General features: G+C 43.8%; 1 protein-coding gene across 3 annotated transcripts in view; it reads left to right on the top strand.

Annotated features, from left to right (window-relative positions):
- The window catches only part of PID1 (phosphotyrosine interaction domain containing 1), a 175,754-nt gene that overhangs the window by 56,124 nt on the left and 92,194 nt on the right, over nucleotides 1–27,436 (top strand). For 2 of the 3 annotated variants that reach the window (XM_053304653.1, XM_053304652.1), the window contains one exon: nucleotides 4,226–4,372. The exons of the other annotated variant lie outside the window; for it this stretch is intronic. In XM_053304653.1, coding sequence (XP_053160628.1) covers nucleotides 4,238–4,372 — 135 coding nt within the window. In that variant the 5' untranslated portion in view covers nucleotides 4,226–4,237. The remainder of the gene's footprint in view (nucleotides 1–4,225; nucleotides 4,373–27,436) is intronic. 3 annotated transcript variants of the gene reach the window in all.

The raw sequence follows: 27,436 nt of genomic DNA, 5'->3' as shown, positions 1-27,436 counted from the left end.
GTCTGACTGGATATATGACAGCTTCCTATGTTCCTGTGTCTTCTGTTGGCTGAATTTCCACCCTCAGATTGCTGCTTTTATTGTGCCCTATCAGGAGAGATTCGGGGCCTTGAGCCCCTCTTACTCCCTGCCCTTTCCTCCCTTCCACACATGTGTAGACTCTACTGGACCAGCCCTGGACCCATACCTCATGGCTGAACTCAGACAGCTCCAAATAATTAGCCTAACTCTACTGGATATCTAGCATAATAATGTAGTGCTATACCAGGCACATGCTAAAGCTATTTTAAAAGTATGGGGCTTGAGTGTGTAATTTCATTTCCCCATGCTTGAAAAGAATGATTTTTTTTGGGGGGGGGGGGTAGCAATTGGCAGGATAGACACCAAGAAGCTTTTTTTAAAAAATGGGTTTTTTAAATATTTGTACCCAACAGCAACTTCATTGATTGTGACCTTCTTCCATGATAACCAGATGTGATAGTTCTCTGCTTACACCACAACCGTTGACATAAAATGGTTGAAAATTATGTCACTTTTATATAATGCTTGACGTTGAGGATAAAAGAATATTCCAGATGAAAATGATATTCTGCTGAACCATATGCAACAGAACCACACATTAAACAAAAAAATCTGTTTTACTCAAACCCCCTCTTCTCTCCCCACTATTCTGATCTCCAGGACACTGGGACACATGTTGATATTGTAAAAGATCTGATCCAGTAATCTTTATATGTGAATGCTTGGACAGTTTACAGAAAATAATTTGGAAAATGTGCACTTTTTAAATTAAATAGGACTGCTGGATTTTTCTGGGCAATTTCCCACTCTCGTATACATTTAATTTAATAGAATTGTGGTTATAGTTAATGAGTATGATGTGGTTATGGCATTTACTTCTTGCACCAGATGCTGCACCAGATCTTGGACCTGTTTAGGATTAAATTGATACTTTCGATTTTAGCCAAAAGCTACAGAAAAGGAATATAGTATTTGGGACATAATATCAGCCATCTGAGAAGAATTTTATATTCTGATAATAAACCTGAAAATTATAAACATAATAATTGGGGAGCCAGTAGAAGTAGAATAATTATTAGTGTTTGTAAAGTACTTTTGAATGTTCAGAGGGTTTTTTTTTTAACATATATTATCTTATTGTCATCCTTGTGACAGTTCTGTAAGATAAGTAAGCATTATCCCCATATTGCAGCTAGGGAGCTGGAGGTGCAAGGGAGTGCCTTACCTAAGGGCACCTAATGAGTTCATGGCAGAGGCAAGTCGCAAACCGTGGGAGTTCTGATTTGCAGCACAGTCTCTTAATTGCTATGCTATAACCACAATATAGGTGTCTTCAGATTATTTTGAATTAGCCAAATAAATGTAAGCCCAAGTCGTGACAGACCATTCTGGTTACCATAAATGATTGTGCCTCCCAGCAGTTAGACATGGAATCAACATAAAGAGTGACAACTTTAAATTTAATCCTTGGCCAATAGACCAACAATGTATGCATGGAGATCTTGAGGAAGGGACTGCCCTGAAGATGAAGGATGTGGATACCTCCTCTTCTTCTCACAGCTTAGTGATAGAGCATCTGTTTTGCATGCAGAGGGATCTAAGTTCAATCCCCAGCACCACCAGGTAGGGCTGGGAAAGACTGCCTGAAATCTTGGAGAGTCACTCCCAGTATTGTAGACAGTACTGAGCTAGGTGGACCAATGGTCTGAATTTGTATAAGGGAGCTTCCTGTGTTCACTTCCTCTCATGTGAACCCTTTTTAATAAGCTTGGTTGGTTGAGATGAATTTATAATGCTGGAGGTTGTGTTGGGACTTGCAGGGCTCTCTCTTCTGGCTGGAAGCAGGGACATGGGGAAACACTTACCAGGGGCAGATGTTGGGTAGCTAGCTCATGAACTGCTCTCATGAGACGCTGGCATGGTCCTTGAGAGGGATGGCAACCTCTTAAGAGGTTGCAAAGCTGTCATGGAAGTCATTCATTTCTCCTCCCCTCTCTGGGCCTAAATATTTGAATTTGTATATTCATTTGAATTATCTGGATTTGAAAAGTGAGAAGGGAATGGTAGTGAGTAATAAATTTGAAGAGAATGGAGAAATGCCAAGGAGATAGGTGGTGTGGGTAGGAAGAGAAGATGCTCTCCCCTCACTCTCTCCTTTCTCTCCCCCACACTTCCTCTTCCACTCTATTCTTCTCCTTCTCAAGCCCACAGAGCACAGCAGGAGGAGGGGTGGTAGAGGTGGTTATAGGCTAGCAGAGGCACGGCATAGGTAGGAGGGAGGCTTAGGCACGTTAGGTAGGTGCCTCCAAACAATCCGCCACCAGAGGTTACCACCTCAGTTGGCTTCATGGATGGACCAGCTGTGAAACTGTAGAATTAGAATGTAAATATGAAGTGTCACTTGCTCCTCAATACCATTAATTGGATAGAGAGGAGAGCTAGTCTTGTGGTAGCAAGCATGACTTGTCCCCTTAGCTAAGTAGGGTCCACCCTGGTTGCATATGAATGGGAGACTAGAAGTGTAAGCACTGTATGGTATTGATGGAGCTGCTCTGGGAAGAGCAGATGGTTTCATGTTCCTTCCCTGGCTTCTGCAAGATAGAGCTGAGAGAGATTCCTGCCTGTAACCAGGGAGAAGCCACTGCCAGTCTGTGAAGACAATACTGAGCTAGATAGACCAGTGGTCTGACTTGGTATATGGCAGCTTCCTATGTTCCTATAGTAACTATTTTAACACTTAAGCAGTGCTCCTCAGCCCAGTTTGATGACCTCTCCCTTCAGTCCTACAAACCTCTGAGCTGAAATGGGTACATATGTGAAGGTCAGGATAAGCCTAGAATCTGAGCAAAAGATGGTGAGCGAAAGAAGTCTGGGGGAGATGCACATCAACTGACTCTGGAGTCTTTTATACTGTGAAAGGTCTTCCCCCCACCCCTCACTTGTGGTTTGAATGATCTTCTGAGTGGTGGTTGAGGGTTGCATCTCTTCCAAGTCTAATTCCTTCCCTCCATCCTTTAAACCAAGGCTGTGCAGCTTTGGCCCTCCTGAAGATGTCGAACTGCAAACTCTGCTGGCATGAAGAAAGCCAGATCTGCCAGGCGCTTCATGTGGGGATGGGCAAATATTGGACAGATATTGGCCTTTCCTCAAGGACATTCCTCTTTTTCATGGAAATGAGGATATGTCCAGGGGAAATAAGGACATATGGTAGTGCTATGCATAATAACTTATTGGGAACCTAATTTCATAAAAGGAAATTGGAAATAGATCTTGAAATCAGTATATTTTACATAACAATGGAACTCTGTAAAATGGTGCCACTTCATTCATTCCTATAGCATTATGTCCATCCAAGATTACCCTAATTTAACAAGGAACTATTGAAGGAGTGCAGAGTTAATGCAATATTAGTAATGCAAATATTATTATAATATAATGCAATATTAGTAATGCAAAATGCTTTGAGAAGAGGGTTGTTTAAGTATTAAAGAGAGAATTCAGGCAGATTTTGTAATGAATCAACAACCTCTTGTTAAATAATGTAATAGTCAATGTCAGGGGGGAAAATACAGCCACTTGGCTGGTCAGAATGATAAATGGTGGTCAGAATGATTCTTGTGAAGTACAGTATTGGAAAAATAAGTTTAAGATGGAAGATTTAATATAGCCTCACAATTAAACCAAAAGTGGTATTCAGCATTCCCTTACTGAACCAAAATTATCTGAATTTGTACCATCCAAGGTATGCAGTGCTTTAATATACTATTTCAGTAATCAAACAAAAGTTGGACAATTCATTTTTGGGTCTCTTTTTAAGTGAATATGGTATAAACACTTGGTGTACTTTCTGGTTTTTTAATGTACTCTATACATAGACACACACACACACACACACACACATATACACACGTCCTTTTTCTAAATTCTGACTCCCCTTTTCTTTTCCGTTTCTTTTTCTCTTTGCATCTGAAAATGAAAAGCACGATTTCAGAGCTCCCTATCTTGCCTCTTTACTCAAACATGTAATACTTATCTTAGGTGGTAGTTTCCTTTTTGCAAAGAGTTTTCTTTTCCTCCAGCAGTATTTCTGTGTCACTGCACAGATCGTAAGAATAAGTCAGGTAGAAGTATTGACCTTCATGTTTGTTGGTTTGAATTCAAGCATGTGTACGTTTTGCAAAACATTTTTTTTTTAATCATTTAGCACTTTCAGACCATGTTGAAGACTAAGCTAAATGTCTTAACCCTTCGGAAGGAACCTCTTCCCACTGTGATCTTCCATGAGCCAGAAGCCATTGAGCTGTGCACCACAACTCCATTGATGAAAACTCGGGCACACGCTGGATGCAAGGTATGATTTACATCACAAGAGATGTGTCAACTGTGGGAATATTCCATACCCATAAGGAGCAAATTGGAAATTGGAATGGGGGAAGAATCTAAACATTTTGCCCACTGTTGATCGGAAAGTTTTTCTTCAAAATATCTTTAATTTTAACAGTGTTTATTTCCTCTTGAGTATGTTGTTAATATGTGAATCTGGAAATCTCAGAACTTGCAATTTGGAGAATCCATTCTGCATGAACCCTGCACTAGTGAAAATATTTATTTTATTTATTTTTATTTATTTATTTTTGCATTTTTATACCGCCTTTCGTTAAAATATAGCCCCAAGGCTAAAATATGTATAATGAATAATGTTTAGGTTTCAATTTATCTCCGACAGCTGATGGATGTTGCATAAGATTAATCCCTTTAAGTAGGGGTCCCCAATCTTTTTTTTGCAAGTGCACCCCTTTGGTCACAAACCTTCAGCTCAAATACCCCATAAAGATTGATTGTATGTGTGCGCACACACAAATAAGAATGTTACAGTTATGAAACAGGCTACTCCAGTCACTGACATCACTGACATTGAAGTTACTCATTCAGTAAGACTGTTTATGAGTAGCTTAAGCTGGATGTAAGGCAGAGACAAGAATAGCCTATTTCATAACTGTCTGTGTGTGTACATATTCAAGTGCTACAGTTAGGGAGACGGGCTGCTACAGTCACTGGCTCACATCCACACTAAATTACTCATAAGCAGTTTTATGAAATTAATGGAACAAGTTTACTTGTCCTACTAATTTCAGTGGAAGTATTCAGTGCTAATTTTCTGAAGCCTGTCAGTCAGGCTATCATTACTCCAAGAGCTAACAACCCAACAAAGGGCCTCAGAACCCATCTGCTTTTTGCCTGCAACCCCAGGGGCGTAACTACCATTAGGCAAGGGGAGGCAGTCATCTTGGGGCCCCACTACCTCAAGGGGCCCCCAGAGGCACATCACATGACTCCCCACCCGCCCATGTTGCACCCCCTATGAATTATGTTGAGTCTCTTGGAGATCGGCGGGAGCAGAGAGTAAAAAAAACTAGATTGTGAAGTGTGTTTGTGTGTGTATATCAGCAAAGGGCCCATTTTAAAATCTTGTTTCTGGGCCCCCTCCAACCTTGCTATGCCCCTGCCACGCCCCCTCGTCATTATTGCCCAGATAGAGGACTTTATAGTCTTTCAAAACACTGTTTTTTGTGTTTGTGTATGTGTATTTTGTTGAGGTTCATACTTTCTCAACTGCATCTTAAAATAAACTGGAGTCACCTGGTTAGATGAAAGCCTCTCCCTAAAGAGTGGCATGGATGTCATTTGAACATACGAAGTTGCCTTTTACTGAGTCAGACCACTGCTGCACCTAGTTTTATCTGCATGGACTGGCAGTGACTTTCCAGGGCTTCAGATGGGTTTTTCCTAGCCTTACCCGGAGATGCCAAGGATTGAACCCTGGACCTTCTGCATGCAAAGCATACACACTTTCACTGAGATTTGGCAGAGATTCAAGGTGTTGGGCCTAAGGTAGGGATGTGCACAAAACCAGTTTGCCTGGTTCGAATTCAAGTTTCTGGTCAGAACCAGACTTGAACAGAACTAGGCACGTTCACTTTTGCCCCTCCCCCAAACAGACCCCCCAGCTTGGCTTGAATTCGAGCCGGTCTGGGGGTTCTAATGTTAAAAAATTAAAACAAGACACTTACCGCCTCCGGGGAGTGGGGGGCGTGGCTGTGGAGAGGTCTCCGGCGGTTCCCCCTCACCCCACTGGCCTCCCCCCAATCTCAAAATGGCCTGGTTTGGGTCATTTTAGGCTCATTCTGGGCCTCTATGCACTGGCGGTGGCCATTTTGGAGGCCTGTGCGCATGTGTAGTGGTCTCCAAAATGGCCAGCGCCAGGACGCCCAGTTTGGGCCCAAACTGGGCCATTTTGAGACCAGGGGGATGCCAGCTGGGGGAGGGGGAACCACTGGAGATCCCCCAGTAGCCATGGCAGTGCCCCCCAGAGGCAATTAGTGTTTACATTCTTTTTTTTTTAAGTTAGAACCTTTGGACTGGCCCTGTGCTGGTCGGGGGTGGGGGGTTCGGCTCAACCTTGAGCCAAAACGGGCCTGGACCACTTTGATAGTGAATTGGCTCAAGGTTGAGCTGGTTTGAAAATCCTTAGCTTAAGGGAAATGCATGGTGACTTTTTGAATTGTATCATTCTGGCATGTTAACATGTTTGCAGAGTTAAATATTTAGTAGAGAAGCAAGTAAGGAGATAAATTTTTGGCTACCATCTGTTGGTGAACTAGAATTTCACATTTAGCATTAGAGTCCATTTCTTATATATTCAATCACTGCTTATGGCACTATGCACTTTGGTTTTGATTAGGAATTTTGGTTCTTGCTCCCATTTTCCAGGATATTAACCAGAAATTAACTACTTGGAACTAAGAACTTACTTGCTATAGTAAAAACCAATTTTTGTCTGTCAGGAGGCTGGCCCGGACTGGCTCACACAGGTGCTTCATCTCACTCCTGGGCTTCCAGCCCCTCTATTCTGCCTTTTTGGTGGCTCAGATGTAGATGGAAGGGGGTTCAGCCATTATGTTCCTCCTCCTTGTACCTTCATGCTATAGTCTTGCTCCTCTCTAGGAGCAAAGTCTATCTCTTAGGGCAGTGTTCTTCGTTGAGACACCCAGGAACCAGTGACAGCTCCCATTGACCCTAAGTGTAGCTCCCTGACTAATTGTTTGTTAAGGCTGTGTGAAGCTTCAGCCAAAGTTGAATACTACACACAGCCCTCTGGCGCACCTCAAAGGCTATGGTTGTCATGGCATAATGCTGCACTTTGCCCAGAACTGGTGGGGTCCTTTTAAGAGTAATGGAGTCCTCGCAAACCCCAGCACCATCTTGGAAGGAGCACACACTGCTTTGAGACTTTCCAACAGGGAAACACTGGGAAAGACCACATTCTCCAGTGCTCTGTGTAGGGTTGCCAACATTATGTTGCTGAAATCAGGACACAAGTTGGCCACAACTCCCAACTGGGCCAGACAAACCAAATCAGACTGCTAGTGACCAAAACTTAGCTCCACCTATGGAGGCTTTTCCGGGTATGTCACTGGATGCTCCACCAGCAGACCTGAGCGGCGAACCACAGATCCCAGTAAGTAACCCTTTGCTACCTGATGTAGCTGATTGGCTAAGACTATTTTATGGGAGTGGGTGGCTCAGCCTTACACAGTATCTTAAACTTGTCGTCTGTGATTTCACCTCAAGACCCACGGGCACCCACTGTACCCATGAGACTCAGACTACCCAGAAAACGATTTGACTTCTTCCTCTCCTGACTCTAGTCCACAGTGGGAAGCTATTCCACCATCTGAGCATGGCCTTTTCCTACAACAAAAATTGGGGACCAAATGTAAAAGGAAAACACATCATTATTACTCTTCTGATTTCCTCTTCCCTCCCCGCAAACATCCCTGTCCTCTTACAACCACCTTGGGGTTGTCTTTTAACGAAAGGTGGTATATAAATGCAACAATAAATAAAAACATCCAATCCTTGTGCACCAACTTACGTCCCCACAGCACCACCCCCTCTATCTATCCTAACCCCAACCTAGCCTATCTATAGTGCTCCCCCGCTACCAGCCTAGCCTAGAGACCAGGTGCCTATCGAGCCAACATCCAAACCCAAGTCCAACACTGATTCATCCCCCACATCCATATGGGTCTGACAAGGAAGAAGGGGAACTATTGGGGGAGGAAGTAGCTCAGCCATTTACATTATCTGCTCGCCTTTTTTCGTCCTTTGATTTTGATATCCTATTAGCGGAAGCTAAAAGGGCCATCAGAATCAGCACAAAAGACTACCAATCTGAATCAAAGTGTATTCTCCACTGCCGACTCCCCATCTGCCACAGTCCCCTTCTCCAGCAGCTTTCGTAAGGTCATGCTGGGAGAATGGCAGCAACCAGCCTCTTCTAGGCCAGTAGGCAGCTATTCCAGAAAACACTATTCCCTCCCTAGGATGTGACTTCCCTCCTGGCAGTACCACACATTGATACCCTGGTCACCCAGATGGTGTTGGGTGATTCTAACTACTGAAAGGCACGATTAATTAAGATCTCCTGAGGACAGGAAGTGTGATTCCTACCTTAAGAAGGTGCACGAGGCATCATCAACAGTCATCAAAGCCACCACTACTAACTCTTATCTTTACCCAGGATTCAATCTTATGGGCCAAGGAGCTCATAGCCCTGGTTCCTCTTGAAAATGTCAAGCTTCGCCAAGGCTTTAATAAGCTAGCCAAGGCAGTGGCCTTAATGGCGTACTCTAGCCTGGACTGCCTGTAGCAGGCCTCTAGGTCCATGGCAGCCATCTGGCTGTGCACAGATCTCTCTGGCTAAGATCATGACTCCAAGTCCAAGACAGCGCTCATGGCCTCTCCCTTTACCGGATCAGACCTATTTGGTCCAGTTCTGGACCCCATATTAGTAGAGACCAAGGACAAACAGAAAACCATGCATTCGATGCACAGGGACTCGCACAGACCATTTCACAGCCCTACACAGTCTTCAATGTTCTCCTCTTCCTTTTGCCCCTTCAGGCATTACCAAGACTCCTTGCCCTCCCAAGAGAGGGAATTCCGCACATCCAGTTTCAGAGGTACAGGAAGACCTCAGTGGAGGCAGCACTTCAGAGGCCAAGGCAGGTCCCAAGGTTTCTGAGGACCTTCATCTAACTTCCAGCAGAGCAGAAAACAATGATGCCGGTCAGGAGCAGACCTTTTTGCCCCCCACCTGAATGTCTACCACCCAAGATTGTGATAGACACAATCTCCCTTGGTTATGCCATAGACTTCATGACCACCCCACTGGGCTCCTTCATGGTCACTCCTAGATCTACTAGAGCATCCAAACATCAATGGATGGATAAGGCCATTCATCATCATCTTCAGATTCAGGCAATTGAGCAGGTACCCTCCACAAAAAAATGTTGAGGCATCTACTCGCTGTTATTTCTATTCCCGAAAAATGACGGAATCACAGCTCACTCTACACACAGCGCCGTGACCTTGGTGGCTTTCTCAGACTAGGTACCGTTATCTGATATTTGCAAAGCTGCTAACTGGTCCTCTATCACTCCCTTCATTCGACACAATAAGATTTCTTCCTTCCATGCACCACAGGCTGATTTCAGATGCCACGTGCTTCAACAGGTCATATAGGTACATCTCCCTCCCACGTTTAGGCTGCTTGGACATGTCCCATAATGATGAGCTCCAGCACCGGAGGGAAAGGAACATTGGTCTTACCTGTGAAGGGTTCTTTTTCCCTTTTTTTGGAGCTCATCATGCCTGCCTGGATGTACATGGACATTGCCTTCTCTTACGACCATTGGATAGTACTATGGGTAACTGCTTTTGAGTGAAGTCAGCTCTGTGGGGTTGTTAGTGGACAGTTTCCCCCTGCTTTTAGTCCTTCATCCCTACATATGGTACTTCCATTTCACTAATCTCTCTGCCCTTATTTCTCTCAAGTTATATATACTTGTTTTTTCCTCAGAAGTTTAGGAAGCTCTTTTCTGAGAGACACTTCGGCACAGCCTCGTTGTAACCTAAATAAGCCTATGCACCTCCCTCATCCCCTTCTGGCTCCATCTTGATCCCTTACCTTTACTTTGGACATTATGCTGGCAACCACCCAGCCCCCTTCTCTGTTTCACATGCTTGCATCAAATGTGGGGGTTTCAGGGTTTCTCCCTGTTCGTACTTTTCTGCTGTTGCTCCACCTCATTCCAAGCCATGAAAATGCAACTGTTTCTGATGCTGGAGGCATCTTTCCACATCTCAGCAGGTTCAGTGAGTTCCCTGTCGCTTTCGGGTGATCTGACTACCTGACTACCGACATTGTCAATAAGCAGAACTGCCTACCTTTTAGGGATTTTTAAAAATCAGCCAAGTTCCAAAATACCTCGGACCCTGTTCATAAACAGAGTACTTGCAAGTTATTTTCCTATTCAAATTTTACAAAATATTTTTGCTATGTAGGAGGTTGCAGGCCGCTCAAAATGCAATATGTACTGTCATTCTGTTTGTAGAGAGAAACTATATGTTGCTCAGTACGGGCTGCATATTATTAATGGAGTGTTTTGAATCCTAGGACTGGGAGTTAAATTACTCTAAACTCTGTTTCTGCTCTTGGCACTGGATCCCTGTTTCATCATGCAGCTAAGGCTTGGCCCTTAACTTTGTCTGCAGTTGTTTCCAATTGATGTTTTAAACTCTGTTTGTGGATACTGGTAGAAGAACAGCACAGGTTGCTATGAAAACAAAAATGCTATTCCTTAACTAAAAAGCAAAATATGCTGATTCATTACACCCCTATAAATAACTGATCACCATAAACCATGTTATGATTGGGAAAGTGGCCAAAAAGAGAACAGATGTCCTAATGTGCCTCTTTTGGCTTTGACCAGCATCCTAATTATTTATTGATTTTCCAATATTATCAGCATATATTGTGTCAGATTTTCTGGCATCCTTTTAATTGTCATCCTCATTTGGAACACATCCCTTCCATAATCAGAATTTTAATCTGATGTTTGAATTCTTGATAGCAAGTCAGATGTATTCTGCTTACAGCATTCATGGTAGCGTCTAGCAGCAACTGATGTTAGATAAGGAGCTGGATATACACTGTAATGCTGTGAAAAATGATAAAATGTGTATCACATTTGTTTCCTACCCTCCCTTGCTCTAAGGTCCTCAAGGTAGCATAGATGGGGCTACCCAAGAACTTGCAGACATTTGATATAGATAGTAGAGATGTGCCCAGAACCATTCTGGAGGCGGCGGGGGTGTTCCCTTAAGGGAGGGGGAGGGTGCACTGGCAGCGTACCTCCTTGCCGCCCCACGCGCGCCCAGTACTTCCGGCCACTTCCAACCGAGGACGACAATGGGGCAGCAAGGAGGTATGCTGCCGTCCCGAAGGGCTCTGCTACAGTGGAGCACCGGCGGGGGGAATGCGGCAGGAGGGGTAAGTGCACCCTCCCACACCCTTAAGGGAACACCCCCGCCACCTCCAAAAGCTGAAATGGCCCCGGTGGCTGAAACATTTCAGAGGCCTCTATAATGGCCTCTGAAACTTTTCGGGCTCAAGCCTGATAGCTTGATTCTATGAGTTGTTGTCTTGAAAGTGCAGTTAACTAGTTTGATAGTGACATTCTGGTATGTTCTCTTACACCAAGTCTGACTCAGAAAAGCCATTGGCACTGTTACACTAGCACTCAGGTCCTCGCATCCCTACTTCCACAATGTAATTGTAATTGGAATGCTTCTGAATAGGTAATTAGCTCATTCACTAGAAGAATTGCACACTGCCAATGGTCTCCTGGAACCCAGAATGGAGTAGTGGATATAATGCCAGAATTCTACATGGGGGACTGATGACCTTGTGCTCTCTCTCAGCCTAATCTATCTTAAGGGATGGTTGTAAGGATAACACATGGTAGCCCCACGTACGCCATCTGGAGCTTCTTGGAGGAAGGATGGGATATAAATTACATTATTTATAATTTGCCATTTTCCAGGGCATTACACTTCATACAGATATCCAGGCCTCTTGTTTTCTTTCCCCTCCTGTCCTTTTTATATATGATGGCATTACTAAAGGAAGGTTATTGATGGTTCTTCTGTAGTATGAAATCACTCATTACTGTAATGCAAAAAGACAGAGGTTAAAAGGGTTGCCTGTAACTTGTGTTATGTCACAGGTTTAACACTCTTATTGAATTCTTCAAAATGAAGCCAGTCCTGCTGTACAGTCAGTGACCAGAGTCTGTTCTTGTTTCAGTCAGATGTGTAGTCAAAAAACAAACGTTGTTTGTGTTGTTTCCATCACACTGGGTGACATGTTCATTTGCACTTGGATTGACACTTATGCAGTTTTTTTTTAAGCAGGGTAAGCTAAAGAATGATTCTGATTGCAGTTTTGATTGCAAAGGGTGCTTGCAGTGGTTCTGAAGTAGATAGCTCATCCTTGATCTGTGGCTTTGTAAAATTGCATTTGTAAGTAAATTGTACATTGTGTGTGTTGCTTTTAATTTAATTTGGAAGATTGCTAAATTCTAGCTTTTAGTTAATCACAGTTGGGCATGCAGTGTTGACTGTTCTTGGAAAATGGCTTGTTTTAGCATCATAACCGTGAAACCTTTTGAATCTGATGTCTGTTTATTTCTGTTACTGGCATTACAATTATGACTTAAACAACCACCACCACCACCTATCACTTTCATTGCTGAAGCAAAAATACCACTGCCAAAAGTATAAGTTTATTGAAAGAATTTGGATCTGTGTTTGCAATAAGTTACCTCTGAAACTGAAAGCTGTAAACGTTTGTATACTTTTAACTGTACGTAGCTGTACTTGATGTTTTAACTGTACGTAGCTGTACTTGATGTTGTCTGTAGCAGGAATGAAAAGGACTCCTTCCTGTTTTTGATTTACAGTGTCAGGACTGTAGCATTATTGCATTTTTAATAACTAAAGTAAATAAAAACTGAATTGTTTGTAGATAGACCAGATTTCTGCTTTCTTTCCATCTCTCTCTCTCTCTCTCTCTCTCTCTCTCTCTCTCTCTCTCTCTCAGGGTGGGTAGGGGAATTCTTAGAAGTAGGGCAGTCCAAGTGTATGTTTATACTTACACAGCCATAGATTGCGTAAGTCTCCCTGCATGCTGCATTATGAGTTCTTGGTATAAAACCCTGGACCACACCTTGCTGCATGTAGCATATTGTTCCATCTGATGATGCCCTGACCAGCCCTGATTTTTCTTTTTTAAAAGATTCTTTCACTTGATTTCTGTAAAAGTATGAGCACTTGCAAGTATGTGGGTTGGAAGGGTAAAGGACAGCAATACTGAAAACTCTACTGCTTACTAGCAGGGCCTATAAACTTCGTGAAGGAGGCCCAACAGGAATGGAGAACCATTACAGAGGCAGATCTTCCACAGCAGCTAGTCATATAGCTCTACTTATGCTGGCACATCTGCAAGCCTGTGAGACCTAATTGAAATCCTATGGCCAGTGCAAGCTGTATGATTCTGTATGACAACTATGTGCCTGCCTTGGCTCTCCCAAACAACAGGGGAAGTGACAGACCCAACATCTGAGGCTAGCCAACACAGATACAGGCTGGGGTCCTAGGGCCATCAAAGAGCTCGGGGCTGACCTCCTGAGGCCCTGCACAATATTCACATTTGTGCGGTGGTGATGCAACTCTCTTGGCTGATAGAATTGCTTCAATGCTGCCTGATGACACGGGGCCTCTGGAGGAAGCCCACTTGCCAACTGGGAGAGTGAGAGCAGATGGCCATAGAGTGTCCTTTCCACTTCTCAATGTGTCTGGTAGTGATGGTGAAGGAGCAGCACTCAGTAAGCTGCCCTCCTGCGGCCCTGGCAATGTTACTGGACAGCCGTGGGTAACAATGGAAGCAGCACCCAAACATCCCAGGGCCCTCCACAACTTCTGAGGCAGTAAACTTGTTTCTTGGCTGCAGTGCTTCAAGTGGAGGCTCCCATGATTTGAATTCTCCACCATACCAAATAAGATTCCCTGCACATTGACAATTAGATGTTAGGAAGAAGGATATTTGCTCTAGCTTTTATCAGTGCTTCTGTGGCAGCATTATGGTATATTAGATTTCTTAGATCTAAATTAAATAATTGAATTGCTGTACATAAAAACTTGACTTTTATCTTGAAACTGGTTTCCTGGAATTTGTCCACAGTTTTGCTGTAACTCTGAGCATATATGTTCTGACCAGATGGTTGTATTAATAAATTACTGAGCATGTATTTACTTTTTAACTTTGCAAGTATCACCAGTCTAGTCCTTTAATTACACATCCTCACATGGTTTAACTGCCAGCCTAAGCTTTTAATATTTATAGTTTTACTTTGTCTGCTTGAACCACAATTGCTGAGCTGATGCATATGTTCCTAAAGCCACTTCCTCTGGTGACTACTGCAAGGTCAGGAGGTATTCTCCTCAGAACAGCTGCATCCCGCTCAGTTCATAAAGTGGCTGGCATGTTCTTTGCCGTTTTGTGTGATGGCAACTGACCACAACTTCTCTCTCTTAAATAGAGTAAAATAAAAGGCAGATTCTCATACTAGGGATGTGCATAAACTGAAGTTTGTGCACTGGTTCGGTGCCACGGGGACGCAAGTGGGATCTTTAAGAAAGAGGAGAGCAGGTCTTTACCCACTCGCTGCCGCCACATGCAGCTTCCTGCGGCGGCGGCGCTTGTCCCAAGAACTTGCATGCAGCATCAGCGCGCACATGGCATCCGTACATGTGTGGGTACCATTCGCAGCTGTCATGTTTGTGCTTGGAGCCATGTTTTTTTGGGATGAGTGACGCAGCAGCAGGAAGCTGCATGTAGTGGCAGAGAGCAGGTAAGGACCTGCTCTCTCTCTCCTTTAAAAAAAAATCCTGCTTGCCACTCCCTCCCCCCACCCCCGGCACTGAACCAGTGCACTAACCTGGGTTCTTGCACATCCATATCTCAGACTGGCCAAGACTATGGTCTGAAGGCATATAATTCAGCAACCTTATTGCAACTTGGTAGCTCTGGGTCAGATCAGTGTGTGGATGGATTCTGCCTGAGGAGCTGATGTATACTGTTCTGAGCTCTGCTGAAGACAGGCAGAGTATAAACAAACAACTCTGTGATGAATCTCTTGTTTCCTCATGCCACACAATGTGAATAGGCACGTTGCCTCCTATTTCTTTATACTTCATTAAGAATTCTTATATCTCACGATTAAATGTTGCTCATTTTATGTTGCCAATTCATTGTGTTTCTTAAACTCACTCTGCTAGCCTTCCTCTTGAAGAGTTTATACTTGCTGAAAGAATAATTAACACAGAACCTTATATCAACAACATTTTTGACAGTTAGGTTCGTCAAAGGAGAGAGATAACCAGCAGAATCTGCCTTAGGCTTAGCCTCTTGTTTTGGAACAGCACAGAATGCATTGTGTGGCAAACACTGCTTTAGTCGCTGCCATAAAATAGATAGCTTTATCTTGACTGTGATATGTTAGTGGGAAACTTGCTTTGTTACAGTTATAGAAGAGAAGCTATTGGAACATCTCAAGAGTTTATAATTCAGAAGCTGCTTTTATATTCAGGAAAGCAGTTTAACAATGAGGACATAAATCCTGAAAGGTGCAGAGAAGGAAGGCAAATGGAATACAGATTTCCACTACAAATATGAGTATTTATATACCGCTTTTCAACAGAAGTCCCCAAAGTGGCTTACATAGAAATAAATAAATAAAATAAAATAAAATAAAATAGGCTTCCCGTCCCCCAATCGACTCACAATCTAAAAAAGAAATATAAGATACAAACTAGCAACAGCCACTGGAGGGATGCTGTGCTGGGTATGGATAGGGCCAGTTGCTCTCCCCCTGCTAAATAGAGAGGATCACCACTTTTAAAAGGTGCGTCTGCTCATTAAGTAGGAGTAAAACTTCTCAGATTCCCTGCCTTTCTTAATCTAAGGTGATTGCCTAGGAAACTGCCTTATACAGAGTCAGGTCATTGGTCCATCTAGCTCAGTATTGTCTACACTGATGGCCTTCCAAGGTTTCGGGCAGGAGTCTCTCCCAGTCCTGTTTAGAGATGCTGCCAGTGATTGAACCTGGCAAGCATGCAAATGCTTTCCGACTAAGCTATGGCTCCATCCTCTAAGAGGAATATCTTACAGCACTCACATGCAGTCTATCATTCAGATATAAACCAAGGCAGAGGCCACTCCTGCTTGCCACAAGACCAGCTCTCCTCCCCAATTTGCAAAATCCTGTTGAGAAGAAGTTAAGGGTTACTTGAATGGAGCTGGAGACATTGGGGGACAGGTCTAGACTGGTGGCTATAGGTGATCTCCAGCCTCAGAAGCTAGATGCCTCTCAATACCAGTTGCAGGGGAGCAACAGCAAGAGAGAGGGCATGCCCTCAGCTCTTGCTTATCTCAGAGGCATTTGGTGGGCCACTGTGTGAAACAAGATGCTGGACTAGATAGGCCTTGGGCCTGATCCAGCAGGGCTGTTCTTATGACAAGTGACCATGCCTTTGACTTGGCAACTAGCTGAAGACCAACCAAAGATTGTGGCCTGCTGCGACTAGCATATAATGTACTCTGATCATAGGGCAAGAGAGCATAAATGTTGCCGAGCAATGGGAGGAGATTTCTCGCTCTCTATATTAAGGAGTTGAAAAAATTATGATCTCGGTCTGCATAGGCTTAGACAAGTCAGCCCAGTCCAAGAGTTAGAATGCTCAATAACTATGGCTCTGAAATTAAAATGCCAGCTGCTGTGCCAGCTCTTTGACCTTGAGGAGCAGTGCCAACCTCCCACAAACTCTCACCTTGCTCCTCTGTAATGCCAGGTCTGTCCAGAATAAGTCAGAAACCATCCATGATCTGATTCTGGATGAAGGGGCAGACCTGGTATCTATTACAGAGACTTGGTTGGGGGAGGCTGGTGGCCCAGTCTGGTCCCAGCTTCTCCCTTCAGGGTACTCTATTGAGGAGCAGGTTTGGGGATGTAGGTGGAGTGGCTGTGGTCTATAAGAATAACCTCTCCCTGACCAGGATCCCTGTAGAAGTGTCTAACCATATTGAATGTGTTGAATAACCTAAGTTTGGGGGTCAAGGATAGACTGGGTCTTCTGTTGGTGTACTGATAGCCCCACTTCCTGATGGAGACCCTAACTGAGCTGACGGACTTGGTCTCGGGTTTGGTGTTGGAGTCTCCCAGGCCTTTGGTGCTGGGGGACTTCAATGTCCACTTTGGGGCCAATTTGTCTGGGAGTTCATACTCAGGAACTCAGGAGTTCATAGAACTCAGGAGTTCATAGCAGCCATGACGACTATGGGCCTATCCCAAAGGGTCTTGGGACCGATGCACATTGCAGGTCACACACGTGATCTGGTTTTTCACTCTGATCAGGGTGGTGTTCCATGGGTGGGACTCCTGTGATTTCCCCATTGTCATAGACGGACCACCATCTGGTTAAGGTTGGACTCACAGTCACACTCCATCATCACAGGGGCAAGAGGCCCATTAGAATTGTCTACCCAAGAAGGTTATTGGATCCTATAGGGTTCCAAGAAGCCTTGGAAGGATTGAGTGTTGGCTCTGCCAGTGATCCTGTTGATGCCCTGGTGGAGAACTGGAACAGCAAACTCACATGATCGCACCTAAGCGTCCTCCGCCCCTCTTCAAAATTGGCCTCTTGATATACAGAAGAACTACAGGGGCTGAAGCGGCGAGGTAGATGACTGGAACGCAAGTGAAGAAAGACTCAACTCGAATCTGACAGATAACAACATAGAGCACATTTGAAGATCTATGCTCTGGCAAAATAGGTGGCAAAGAAGTGGTTCTTTTTGGCCTGTATTGTGTCCACGAGTTCATGTCCAGTGGAATTGTCCAGGGTTGTGAGAGGGCTAGTGAGTGCCCCTCCTCCCTCAAAGCAGAATTTGGAACCATCTATTACTCACTGTGATGTGTTTAATGGTTTTTTTGTGGATAAAATCTCTCAGATGCGGGCTAATTTGGATTTAGATCCCACATTTACTACAGTGTCTGAATTGGAGGTGTCCAGTGACTCTTCTTATGTGGTTAGGCTGGATCAGTTTCAGTTTGTGACTCGTGAGGATGTGAACAAGCTGCTTGGAGCGATGCGGCATACCATCTGTTCTCTTGACCCTTGCCCAACATGGCTAATACTATCTGGTAGGGAGGTTGTTGTAGAAGGCCTAATAGAGATCATAAATGCTTCTCTGAGGGAGGGCAGGATGCCTTCTTGCCTTAAGAAGGCAATTATTAGACAACTTTTGAAGAAGCCTGCTTTGGATTCCACAGAGTTGAGCAACTACAGGCCTGTCTCCAACCTTCCGTGGCTGGGCAAGGTAATTGAGAGGGTGGTAGCTTCCCAACTCCAGGCAGTCTTGTATGAAACTGATTATCTAGACTCATTTCAGACAGGCTTTCGGGTGGGCTATGGGGTGGAGACTGCCTTGGTCGGCCTGATGGATGATCTCCAATTGCGAATTGACAGAGGAAGTGTGACTCTGTCAGTCCTTTTGGACCTCTTAACGGCTTTTGATACGATTGACCATAGTATCCTTCTGGAGTGTCTGAATGGGTTGGGGGTAGGAATCTTACCTCTTGGGCAGATTCCAGAGGGTGTCCCTTGGGGACTGTTGTTCTTCAAAAACTGAACTTCAGTATGGTGTCCTTCAGGGCTCCATATTATCTCTGATGTTGTTTAACATTTACATGAAACCGCTGGGAATGATCATCAGAAGATTTGGTGCAAGTTGTTATGAGTATGCTGATGACAAGGCATAACCTCCCTAAATGTCTGTCTGGAGGCAGTGATGGCCTGGATGAGAGAGAACAGGCTGAGACTGAATCCAGATAAGATGGAGGTACTTATTGTGTGGGGTCAGAACTCAGGAGATGATTTTGATCTGCCTGTTCTGGATGGGGTCACACTTCCCCAGAAGGAACAGGTACACAGTCTGTGGGTGCTTCTGGACATAAACTCTCCCTGGTGTCCCAGGTTGAGGCAGTGGCCAGAGGTGCCTTTTATCAGCTTCAGCTGATACGCCAGTTGAGTCCGTTTCTTGAGATAAATGATCTCCGAACAGTAGTACATCTGCTGGTCACCTCCATACTTGACTACTGCAGTGCGCTCTATGTGGGGCTGCCTTTGTACATCTTCCAGAAACTGCAGTTAGTCCAGAATGCAGCAGCCAGGTTGGTCTCTGGGTCATCTCGGAGAGACCATATCATTCCTATCTTAAAACATCTACACAGGCTGCCGATAAGTTTCTGGTCAAAGTACAAGGTTTTGATTATAACCTATAAAGCCCTAAACAGCTTGGGCCCTGAGTATTTAAGAGAACGTCTTCTTTGCTGTGAACCACACCACCCCTTGAGATCATCTAGTGAGATTCGTCTGCAGTTGCCACCGGCTCATCTGGCGGCCACTCGTGGACAGGCCTTCTCCATTGCCACCCCGAGGCTTTGGAACACGCTCCCTGCTGAAATAAGAGCCTCCCCATCTCTTACACCTTTTAAAAAGGCATTCAAGATGCATTTGTTCACCCAGGCTTTTAATTAGATATTGTTTTAACTGTGTTTTAATAGCTTTAACATTTTAAATTTTAATAGTTGAAATGTTTTAATCTTTTTATTGGTTGTTTTTATTGTTTTCTTGTAAACTGCCCAGAGAACTTGCATTTTGGGTGGTATAAAATGTGTTAAATAAATAAAATAGAATAAATAAAATTGGTTATCAAGTGAGAGCACTGGCCAAGTACAAATACATCCTCTTGGACTTAGCCTAATAGCTGGTGTTCTTTCCAGATGTCAGAGGGAAAAGTATTTCATGCTCATTTACTCATTTCATGCTTAGAATGATCACGGGACCCAAAGGGAGTTTATTTTATGAATGAATTCCAAAAGAGGCATGTGCAATAAGAATGGGGAAAAGGAAGCTTTATTATATTAGGAGGTTGCTGATAAGATCACTAGCCTATAGGTAATCACATCCTTTGAGTATTTAACTAAAATGGTTATGAAAAGCTTAACTGAGCCACTTGAATAAACAGTCAGTGTTGTCTGGCTCCTTACCTGGCAATAAGGGAACCTCAGTATTGTTTACCCAACTGATCTCTTCTGAGCATGAGTGCTTGGATTGGCATATAAGTACTTGCATAATAAAACTATTTCCATTCATTTCAGTAGAAGATGCAGATGTGCATGGGCTATTTTTTATCTTTACAACATGATCTGCACCTTCCACAGAAATGAAAAAAGTGGCCTACTGCTCAGTAACTCATATGTTTATCGCTGTGCACGGGGCTCTGAATGGGAATGCTATGGGGTTAAAACTGTTGACTACACTTAAGGAAATACATTTTCTGTTAGGTGCTCATGCTTTTGTGGCATGATAAATATGATAAATATAATTCTTCATGGTTATATGAAATAGCGAAGCGATTCTGACAATCACTAGAAAGCGGACTAAAGGAGACTAGCTCGCTTCCTGGTGATCGTCGGAACTACCAGGCTCGCGGGAAGCCCGATGGTTCCAAGGTGGCTAGCCCACCTAATTCCCCCTCCTCTTTAAAAAGTTTAATGTAGCGAGTGCTCAGTTAACCTTGTTTTTCTGCTCATATGCCATGGCAACACATGAGTAGAACCCCCCACCGGGATTCCCCGCATGCTTGTGCAGAGCATCCTGGGACTTCTAGGGGCCAGGCATTCCCCATCCCTGCAGCTCCCGCCGGCTCCGTGATGAAGCCAGTAGTCATATGGGTGGTCAGTTGTCTGTGGGGAGAGCAGGCTAAGCCTGCTCTCCCCACAAACCACCTTGAGGCGCTTCACACCTATCGTGTGAAGCGCCTCAGTATATACTATGTGATGCTGCTAAAAAGATGGATTTGAAATATATGGAGTGTTGTCATTGGTACATTTGAGGTCCTGTTTGTGTAAGTCTATGAAAACAGATTTTCTGTGTCTATGAAAACAATACATTTTAAGTGTGATGGAAGTTCCTTATGTTCATGACTTATGCAGTAATGGACACAACCTGATCCTGGAGAGGAGAGCTGGTCTTGTGGTAGTAAGCATGACTTGTCCCCATAAGCTAAGCAGGGTCTGCCCTGGTTGCATGAATGGGAGACTAGAAGTGTGAGCAGTGCAAGATATTCCCCTCAGGGGATGAAGCCGCTCTGGGAAGAGCATGAAGGTTTCAAGTTCCCTCCCTGGCTTCTCCAAGATAGGGCTGAGAGAGATTCCTGCCTGCAACCTTGGAGAAGCTGCTTCCAGTCTGTGAAGACAATACTGAGCGAGATAGACCAATGGTCTGACTCAGTATATGGCAGTTTCCTATGTTCCTATGTTCTGTACGTTCCGCCTTCCCCCTCCTCATATCCTCTCATTTCCGTCACTGAGCCATGATCTTGAACAAGTTCAGACATCATGCCAAGTCAAGATTAACTCTTGGCTTTGCACACCATTTCTCAGCCTCAGGAGAGTGCGCTTCCCCCTTTCCGTTGCAGAGGGAAATACACACTCCTGAGGCTGAGAGATGGTGTGTAAAGATAAGAGAAATTCATTCAAACATCCCTCTCCGGTTCACATGCAAGTTCTATTTCTGATTATGGCTACATAGAGGCCAGGATTACAGGTGTAACTCGGAAAATTAGAATATCATGCAAAAGTACATTAATTTCAGTAATGCAAATTAAAAGGTGAAACTGATATATGAGATAGACGCATTACATGCAAAGCGAGATAAGTCAAGCCTTAATTTGTTATAATTGTGATGATCATGGCGTACAGCTCATGAAAACCCCAAATCCACAATCTCAGAAAATTAGAATATTACATGGAACCAAGAAGACAAGGATTGAAGAATAGAACAATATCGGACCTCTGAAAAGTATAAGCATGCATATGTATTCAGTACTTGGTTTGGGCCCCTTTTGCAGCAATTACTGCCTCAGTGCGGCGTGGCATGGATGCTATCAGCCTGTGGCACTGCTGAGGTGTTATGGAAGACCAGGATGCTTCAATAGCGGCCTTCAGCTCTTCTGCATTGTTTGGTCTCATGTCTCTCATCCTTCTCTTGGCAATGGCCCATAGATTCTCTATGGGGTTCAGGTCAGGCGAGTTTGCTGGCCAATCAAGCACAGTAATCCCATGGTCATTGAACCAGGCTGCGTTGACCCTGGACTTAATGAAGCACAGTGGACCAACACCAGCAGATGACATGGCTCCCCAAATCAACACAGACTGTGGAAACTTCACACTGGACTTCAAGCATCTTGCATTGTGTGCCTCTCCATTCTTCCTCCAGACTCTGGGTCCTTGGTTTCCAAATGAGATGCAAAAGTTGCTCTCATCAGAAAAGAGGACTTTGGACCACTGAGCAACAGACCAGTTCTTTTTTTCTTGAGCCCAAGTAAGACGCTTCTGACGTTGTTTGTTGTTCAGGAGCGGCTTGACAAGAGGAATACGACATTTGAAGCCCATGTCCAGGATCCGTCTGTGTGTGGTGGCTCTTGATGCACTAACTCCAGCCTCAGTCCACTCCTTGTGAAAGTCCCCAACACTTTTGAATGGCCTTTTCCTGACAATCCTCTCCAGGCTGCGGTTATCCCTGCTGCTTGTGCACCTTTTTCTTCCACACTTTTCCCTTCCACATAACTTTCTATTAATGTGCTTTGATACAGCACTTTGGGAACATCCAACTTCTTTTGCAATTACCTTTTGAGGCTTTCCCTCCTTATGGAGGGTGTCAATGATGGTTTTCTGCACAACTGTCAGGTCAGCAGTCTTTCCCATGATTGTGATTCCTAATGAACCAGACTGAGAGACCATTTAAAGGCTCAGGAACCCTTTGCAGGTGTTATGGATTGATTAGCTGATTGGAGTGGGACACCTGAAGCCTAGACTGTTGAACCTTTTCACAATATTCTAATTTTCTGGGATTGTGGATTTGGGGTTCTCATGAGCTGTACGCCATGATCATCACAATTATAACAAATTAAGGCTTGACTTATCTCGCTTTGCATGTAATGCATCTATCTCATATATCAGTTTCACCTTTTAATTTGCATTACTGAAATTAATGAACTTTTGCACAATATTCTAATTTTTTGAGTTTCACCAGTAGTCATGATTTTCAACCCAATTGATCATGGTTTATTCTAGCCAAGTGCTTGAAATAAAGCATGATCTGGACCTAGTTTGAAATTGGATTTAGATCACTGTTCTTTTCAAGCACTGATTTAAACAAGCCACGATAAGTTGATTGGGGTGCCACTGGTCCTGTCTTGCTGCTAACCGCAGTTGGAAGTAGAATGTGCAGACAGGGGAGGAGGGAATGTGTTCAGGGGGGTCAGCACGTGAGCCATGGTCTGCATGTTGTCTGAACTCGTCTACTGACATAGTGGTTTGGATAAAACACAGTTCCACAGAGGAGCCCCTGGTGGCGCAGTGGTAAAACTGCCGCCCTGTAACCAGAAGGTTGCAAGTTCGATCCTGACCAAGGGGCTCAAGGTTGACTCAGCCTTCCATCCTTCCAAGGTCAGTAAAATGAGTACCCAGAATGTTGGGGGCAATATGCTAAATCATTGTAAACCGCTTAGAGAACTCCGGCTATAGAGCGGTATATAAATGTAAGTTCTATTGTTATTGCTATTGCATGATCCAGAGCTGTGGTTTACAAACTTGATTAAATCTTTGGCTGCATTCAGACACCACATGAAACCAGAGTTACAGGATACCAGCAAACGTGTAACTCCAGTTTCATGCAATGTCTGAATGCATGCAACCACGCAACCAAACTACGTTAAACCTCTGTTAGCTGTCGTGTTGTCTGCATGCATCCGTCACTATAACTGTGGTTACAGGTTATAGGCCAGCTTGGAGCAGCAGCAACGGTGGTTATGCTCTAGGGCTTACCCAGCATTCCATGGGGTCCTCATTCTACTGAGAACGAATGGAGTTCTCTTGTTCCCCCCACCACCCCAGCACCCGATGTCTTAAAATTTGAATCAAATTTCTTCTGTATCAGTCTGAATAAAGTTTAATATTAAAGGACTAACTGAGGTTGCCTGGGATAATTATTGCCCAAAGAGCAACAGTCTACATTTGAGATCTTTTGATGAAAGTTAGGGTAAAATTTCTACAATGCAAAAATGAGAATCAGCTCTATATGGCTAAAGGAACAGCTCTCAGAACCTCAAGTTGGTTCTCCTTAGCAAGTTGGTTTGTACAACTCTTTTATCAAGTTCAAATATGCTGGCATACATCCCCTCATCAGGGGTAACCTCGTGGTCGAGAAGAGGTTCGGACTGTGTACCGAGCCGAATCACAAGTAAAATCATTGTTATCAAAATTACTTCCAAATTAAGACCACTCAGCTGCTCCCTGCCCCTTTTGCCGCCCCTTTCGTCGCATTAGTGGCAATATCGGGCAAGCGGGGGTGGAGTTGCAGGCCTGGCCCGAGAGATGGGCATCCGGGCTGCCATATATTTTTTTTAGTCCCCTGGCACATGTTGCCGGTGAGCCAATCAAATTCTAGGAGCGCCTGCATAAGCAGCCTGCTCCGTCACTTTCCCCTTCAGTTGCTCTGTGGGCAGGCACCCTCCTGCCTGTCCCTTAACTCAGTGAGGGGTATTCTGGTTGCCTTTGGGGCTAAGTAGGAATATTTTAGGTCTCAGCTTATTGGCTATGGTTGTGGCCTTTTTTCACCTACTTCTCACTTACTTTGTTGAAGTGGACACTGAGTTTATTTGGTCACTTATCTCACGACTCCTGGGCTGGATCCACTCCCACTCGGATGCATGCCAATGAACTCTCAGTGCCTTGCAACCTGGGTTGAGGTGGGCTGGCATACATCCCCTCATCAGGGGTAACCTCGTGGTCGAGAAGAGGTTTGGACTGTGTACTGAGCCGAATCAAAACCCGGTTCTTCACTCTCCTGTGGGCATACCTCCTATGAGATTGACCCACATAGGGGATACCCTCACTTTAGTTCAGTTCATTGTTGCAGGGGTTTTATTATTATTATTATTATTATTATTATTATTAATTAATTCAATTTCTATACCGCCCTTCCAAAAATGGATCAGGGTGGTTTACACAGAGAAACAACAAACAAACAAGATGGAACCCTGTCCCCAAAGGGCTCACATTCTAAAAAGAAATATAAGATAAACTCCAGCAACAGTCACTGGAAGTACTGTGCTGCGGGTGGATAAGGCCAGTTACTCTCCCTCTGCTAAATAAAGAGAATCACCACGGTAAAAAGTGCCTCAAAGTGGCCCTAGTTTCTTCAAACTATGCGTGTCCTGTCGTTATTTGGGTTTTGATCAGTGTTCCCTCTAAGGCGTGCGGACATGCGTGCACACACAAGTTTTTTGATGTCTGCTCAGTTAATTTTAGATCTTGCTCAGACTGAATCAGAACAGTCCCACTCTGAATATATGTGCGCACACACTGCCTTGATACTGCCACCTAGAATTAAATTCATTCCGCACACAGATGGAAAAAAAAAAAATAGAGAGAACACTGGTCTGGATTCACAATTAGTTAAAACTATTGTACTAATTTTCTACTGCGCATAAACTGAAACTGAAATTATGCTGCTATTTGTGCCTATTTTTTTAATCTCAGTGAAAGCCTAATAAAACAAGTAGTTCAGGATTTCCAATATGTTAACCTTTTTGAAACTAAAACAAACAAAAAAGATAGTTCCAAATGGTTCTGAAGTGATGTTTAGAACCATTTGGAGCATAACAAATCTATGAGTATAATCAGCAATATTTTAGGTGCTTGTCAATGCTGCATTTTGAAAAGAGCATATTTGAACTTGATAAAAGAGTTGTACAAACCAACTTGCTAAGGAGAACCAACTTGAGGTTCTGAGAGCTGTTCCTTTAGCCATATAGAGCTGATTCTCATTTTTGCATTGTAGAAATTTTACCCTAACTTTCATCAAAAGATCTCAAATGTAGACTGTTGCTCTTTGGGCAATAATTATCCCAGGCAACCTCAGTTAGTCCTTTAATATTAAACTTTATTCAGACTGATACAGAAGAAATTTGATTCAAATTTTAAGACATCGGGTGCTGGGGTGGTGGGGGGAACAAGAGAACTCCATTCGTTCTCAGTAGAATGAATGGAGCCTGCCTTCTTCTTTTAACATATGATGACTTACCTAGAACCCTTTCCCCTGTTCTGTGATTTATTTTTTTAAAAAATTGGTATTTGACTGTCAGCACAGGGGTTATATAAGGGGGTATTGTCTACTGTACAGTACTTAACCATCTTGAAATTACATGGTAGATCAACAAGAACAACAACAAAAACACTGTTGTGGGTTTCCTAGGACCCCCTCCCATGTGCTATGTATTTACTTTTTTATCACACTGTAAATTTATAGGCTCTTAGTGGAGGAGACATATAGGCTGTCTGAGGCATTTGGTCTTCAAGTGAGTAGTGGTTAGAGTGTTGGACTAGGACTGGGAAGACCAGAGTTTGAATCCCCATTGAGTGATTCTGGGCCAGTCATGTATCCCTCAACTTATAAGCTACCTCACAGGGTTGTTGCAAGAATAAAGATAACCATGTACACTGCTCCGGGCTCCTCGGAGGAAGAGTGGAATATAAATATAAAAAATAAATAAATAATTTTTTTAAAAAATGTTATTTATATACTGCCCTTCTCAAAGTGGCCCCGGGGTGGTTTATACTTGAGCTCAGAGTGGGAAATCTTTCAAGACAGAGAGTCGTACTGGATGCATATTGTATCCCAGAAAACCTTGCAGTGTTCCCTGTAAGAGGGAATCCCAGATGCTGTTGACTACAGCTCCTAGAATCCCTAGCTTGCAGTAGGCTTTGGCTGAGGAGGCTGGGAGTTGTAGTCAAGAACATCTGGGATTTTCTGTTAGAGGGAACACTGGAACCTTGGCTAGTTTGCATCATTGATCTACATACTGTTCACATTTACTAACATGCATGTTGTCAATCTTGCATGTATTCTGGGTTGATTGCTGTAGGCTCCTAACGCCATGAAGAACCTGGATTTAATTTACCCACTTAACATCATAAGAGCAGATGTACACTGCTCCTTAACATGCTAGGGGTTTTTTTTGGGGGGGGGGGTTGGTGTGGGAGTTGCCTCCCCTGATATGTGAGCTATTGAACACAGGAACCTTCACCTGCAGCCCAAAGTAGTACCATTTAGCAAAAGTTGCACCATGTGATTCTGCTGTGTATATAGATCGGCTCGTAGAATTGTAACAAGAGTCTGCCTGGAATGGATTGTCAATAATGAGGGGAGAGATGCTGCCCCTCTTGTACTCTTCCCATCTCCCAATTTACGGGACCATCAGTATTATGTTTCTGAGAGTCAAATTACATGATACGTTAAACATTTAATCATCTCGCCT

The sequence above is a fragment of the Hemicordylus capensis genome, chromosome 3 (assembly GCF_027244095.1).
Source record: "Hemicordylus capensis ecotype Gifberg chromosome 3, rHemCap1.1.pri, whole genome shotgun sequence".
Lineage (NCBI taxonomy): Eukaryota > Metazoa > Chordata > Lepidosauria > Squamata > Cordylidae > Hemicordylus > Hemicordylus capensis.
The sequence above is the reverse complement of the archived record's forward strand: the minus strand, read 5'-3'. Positions and strand labels throughout refer to the sequence as shown.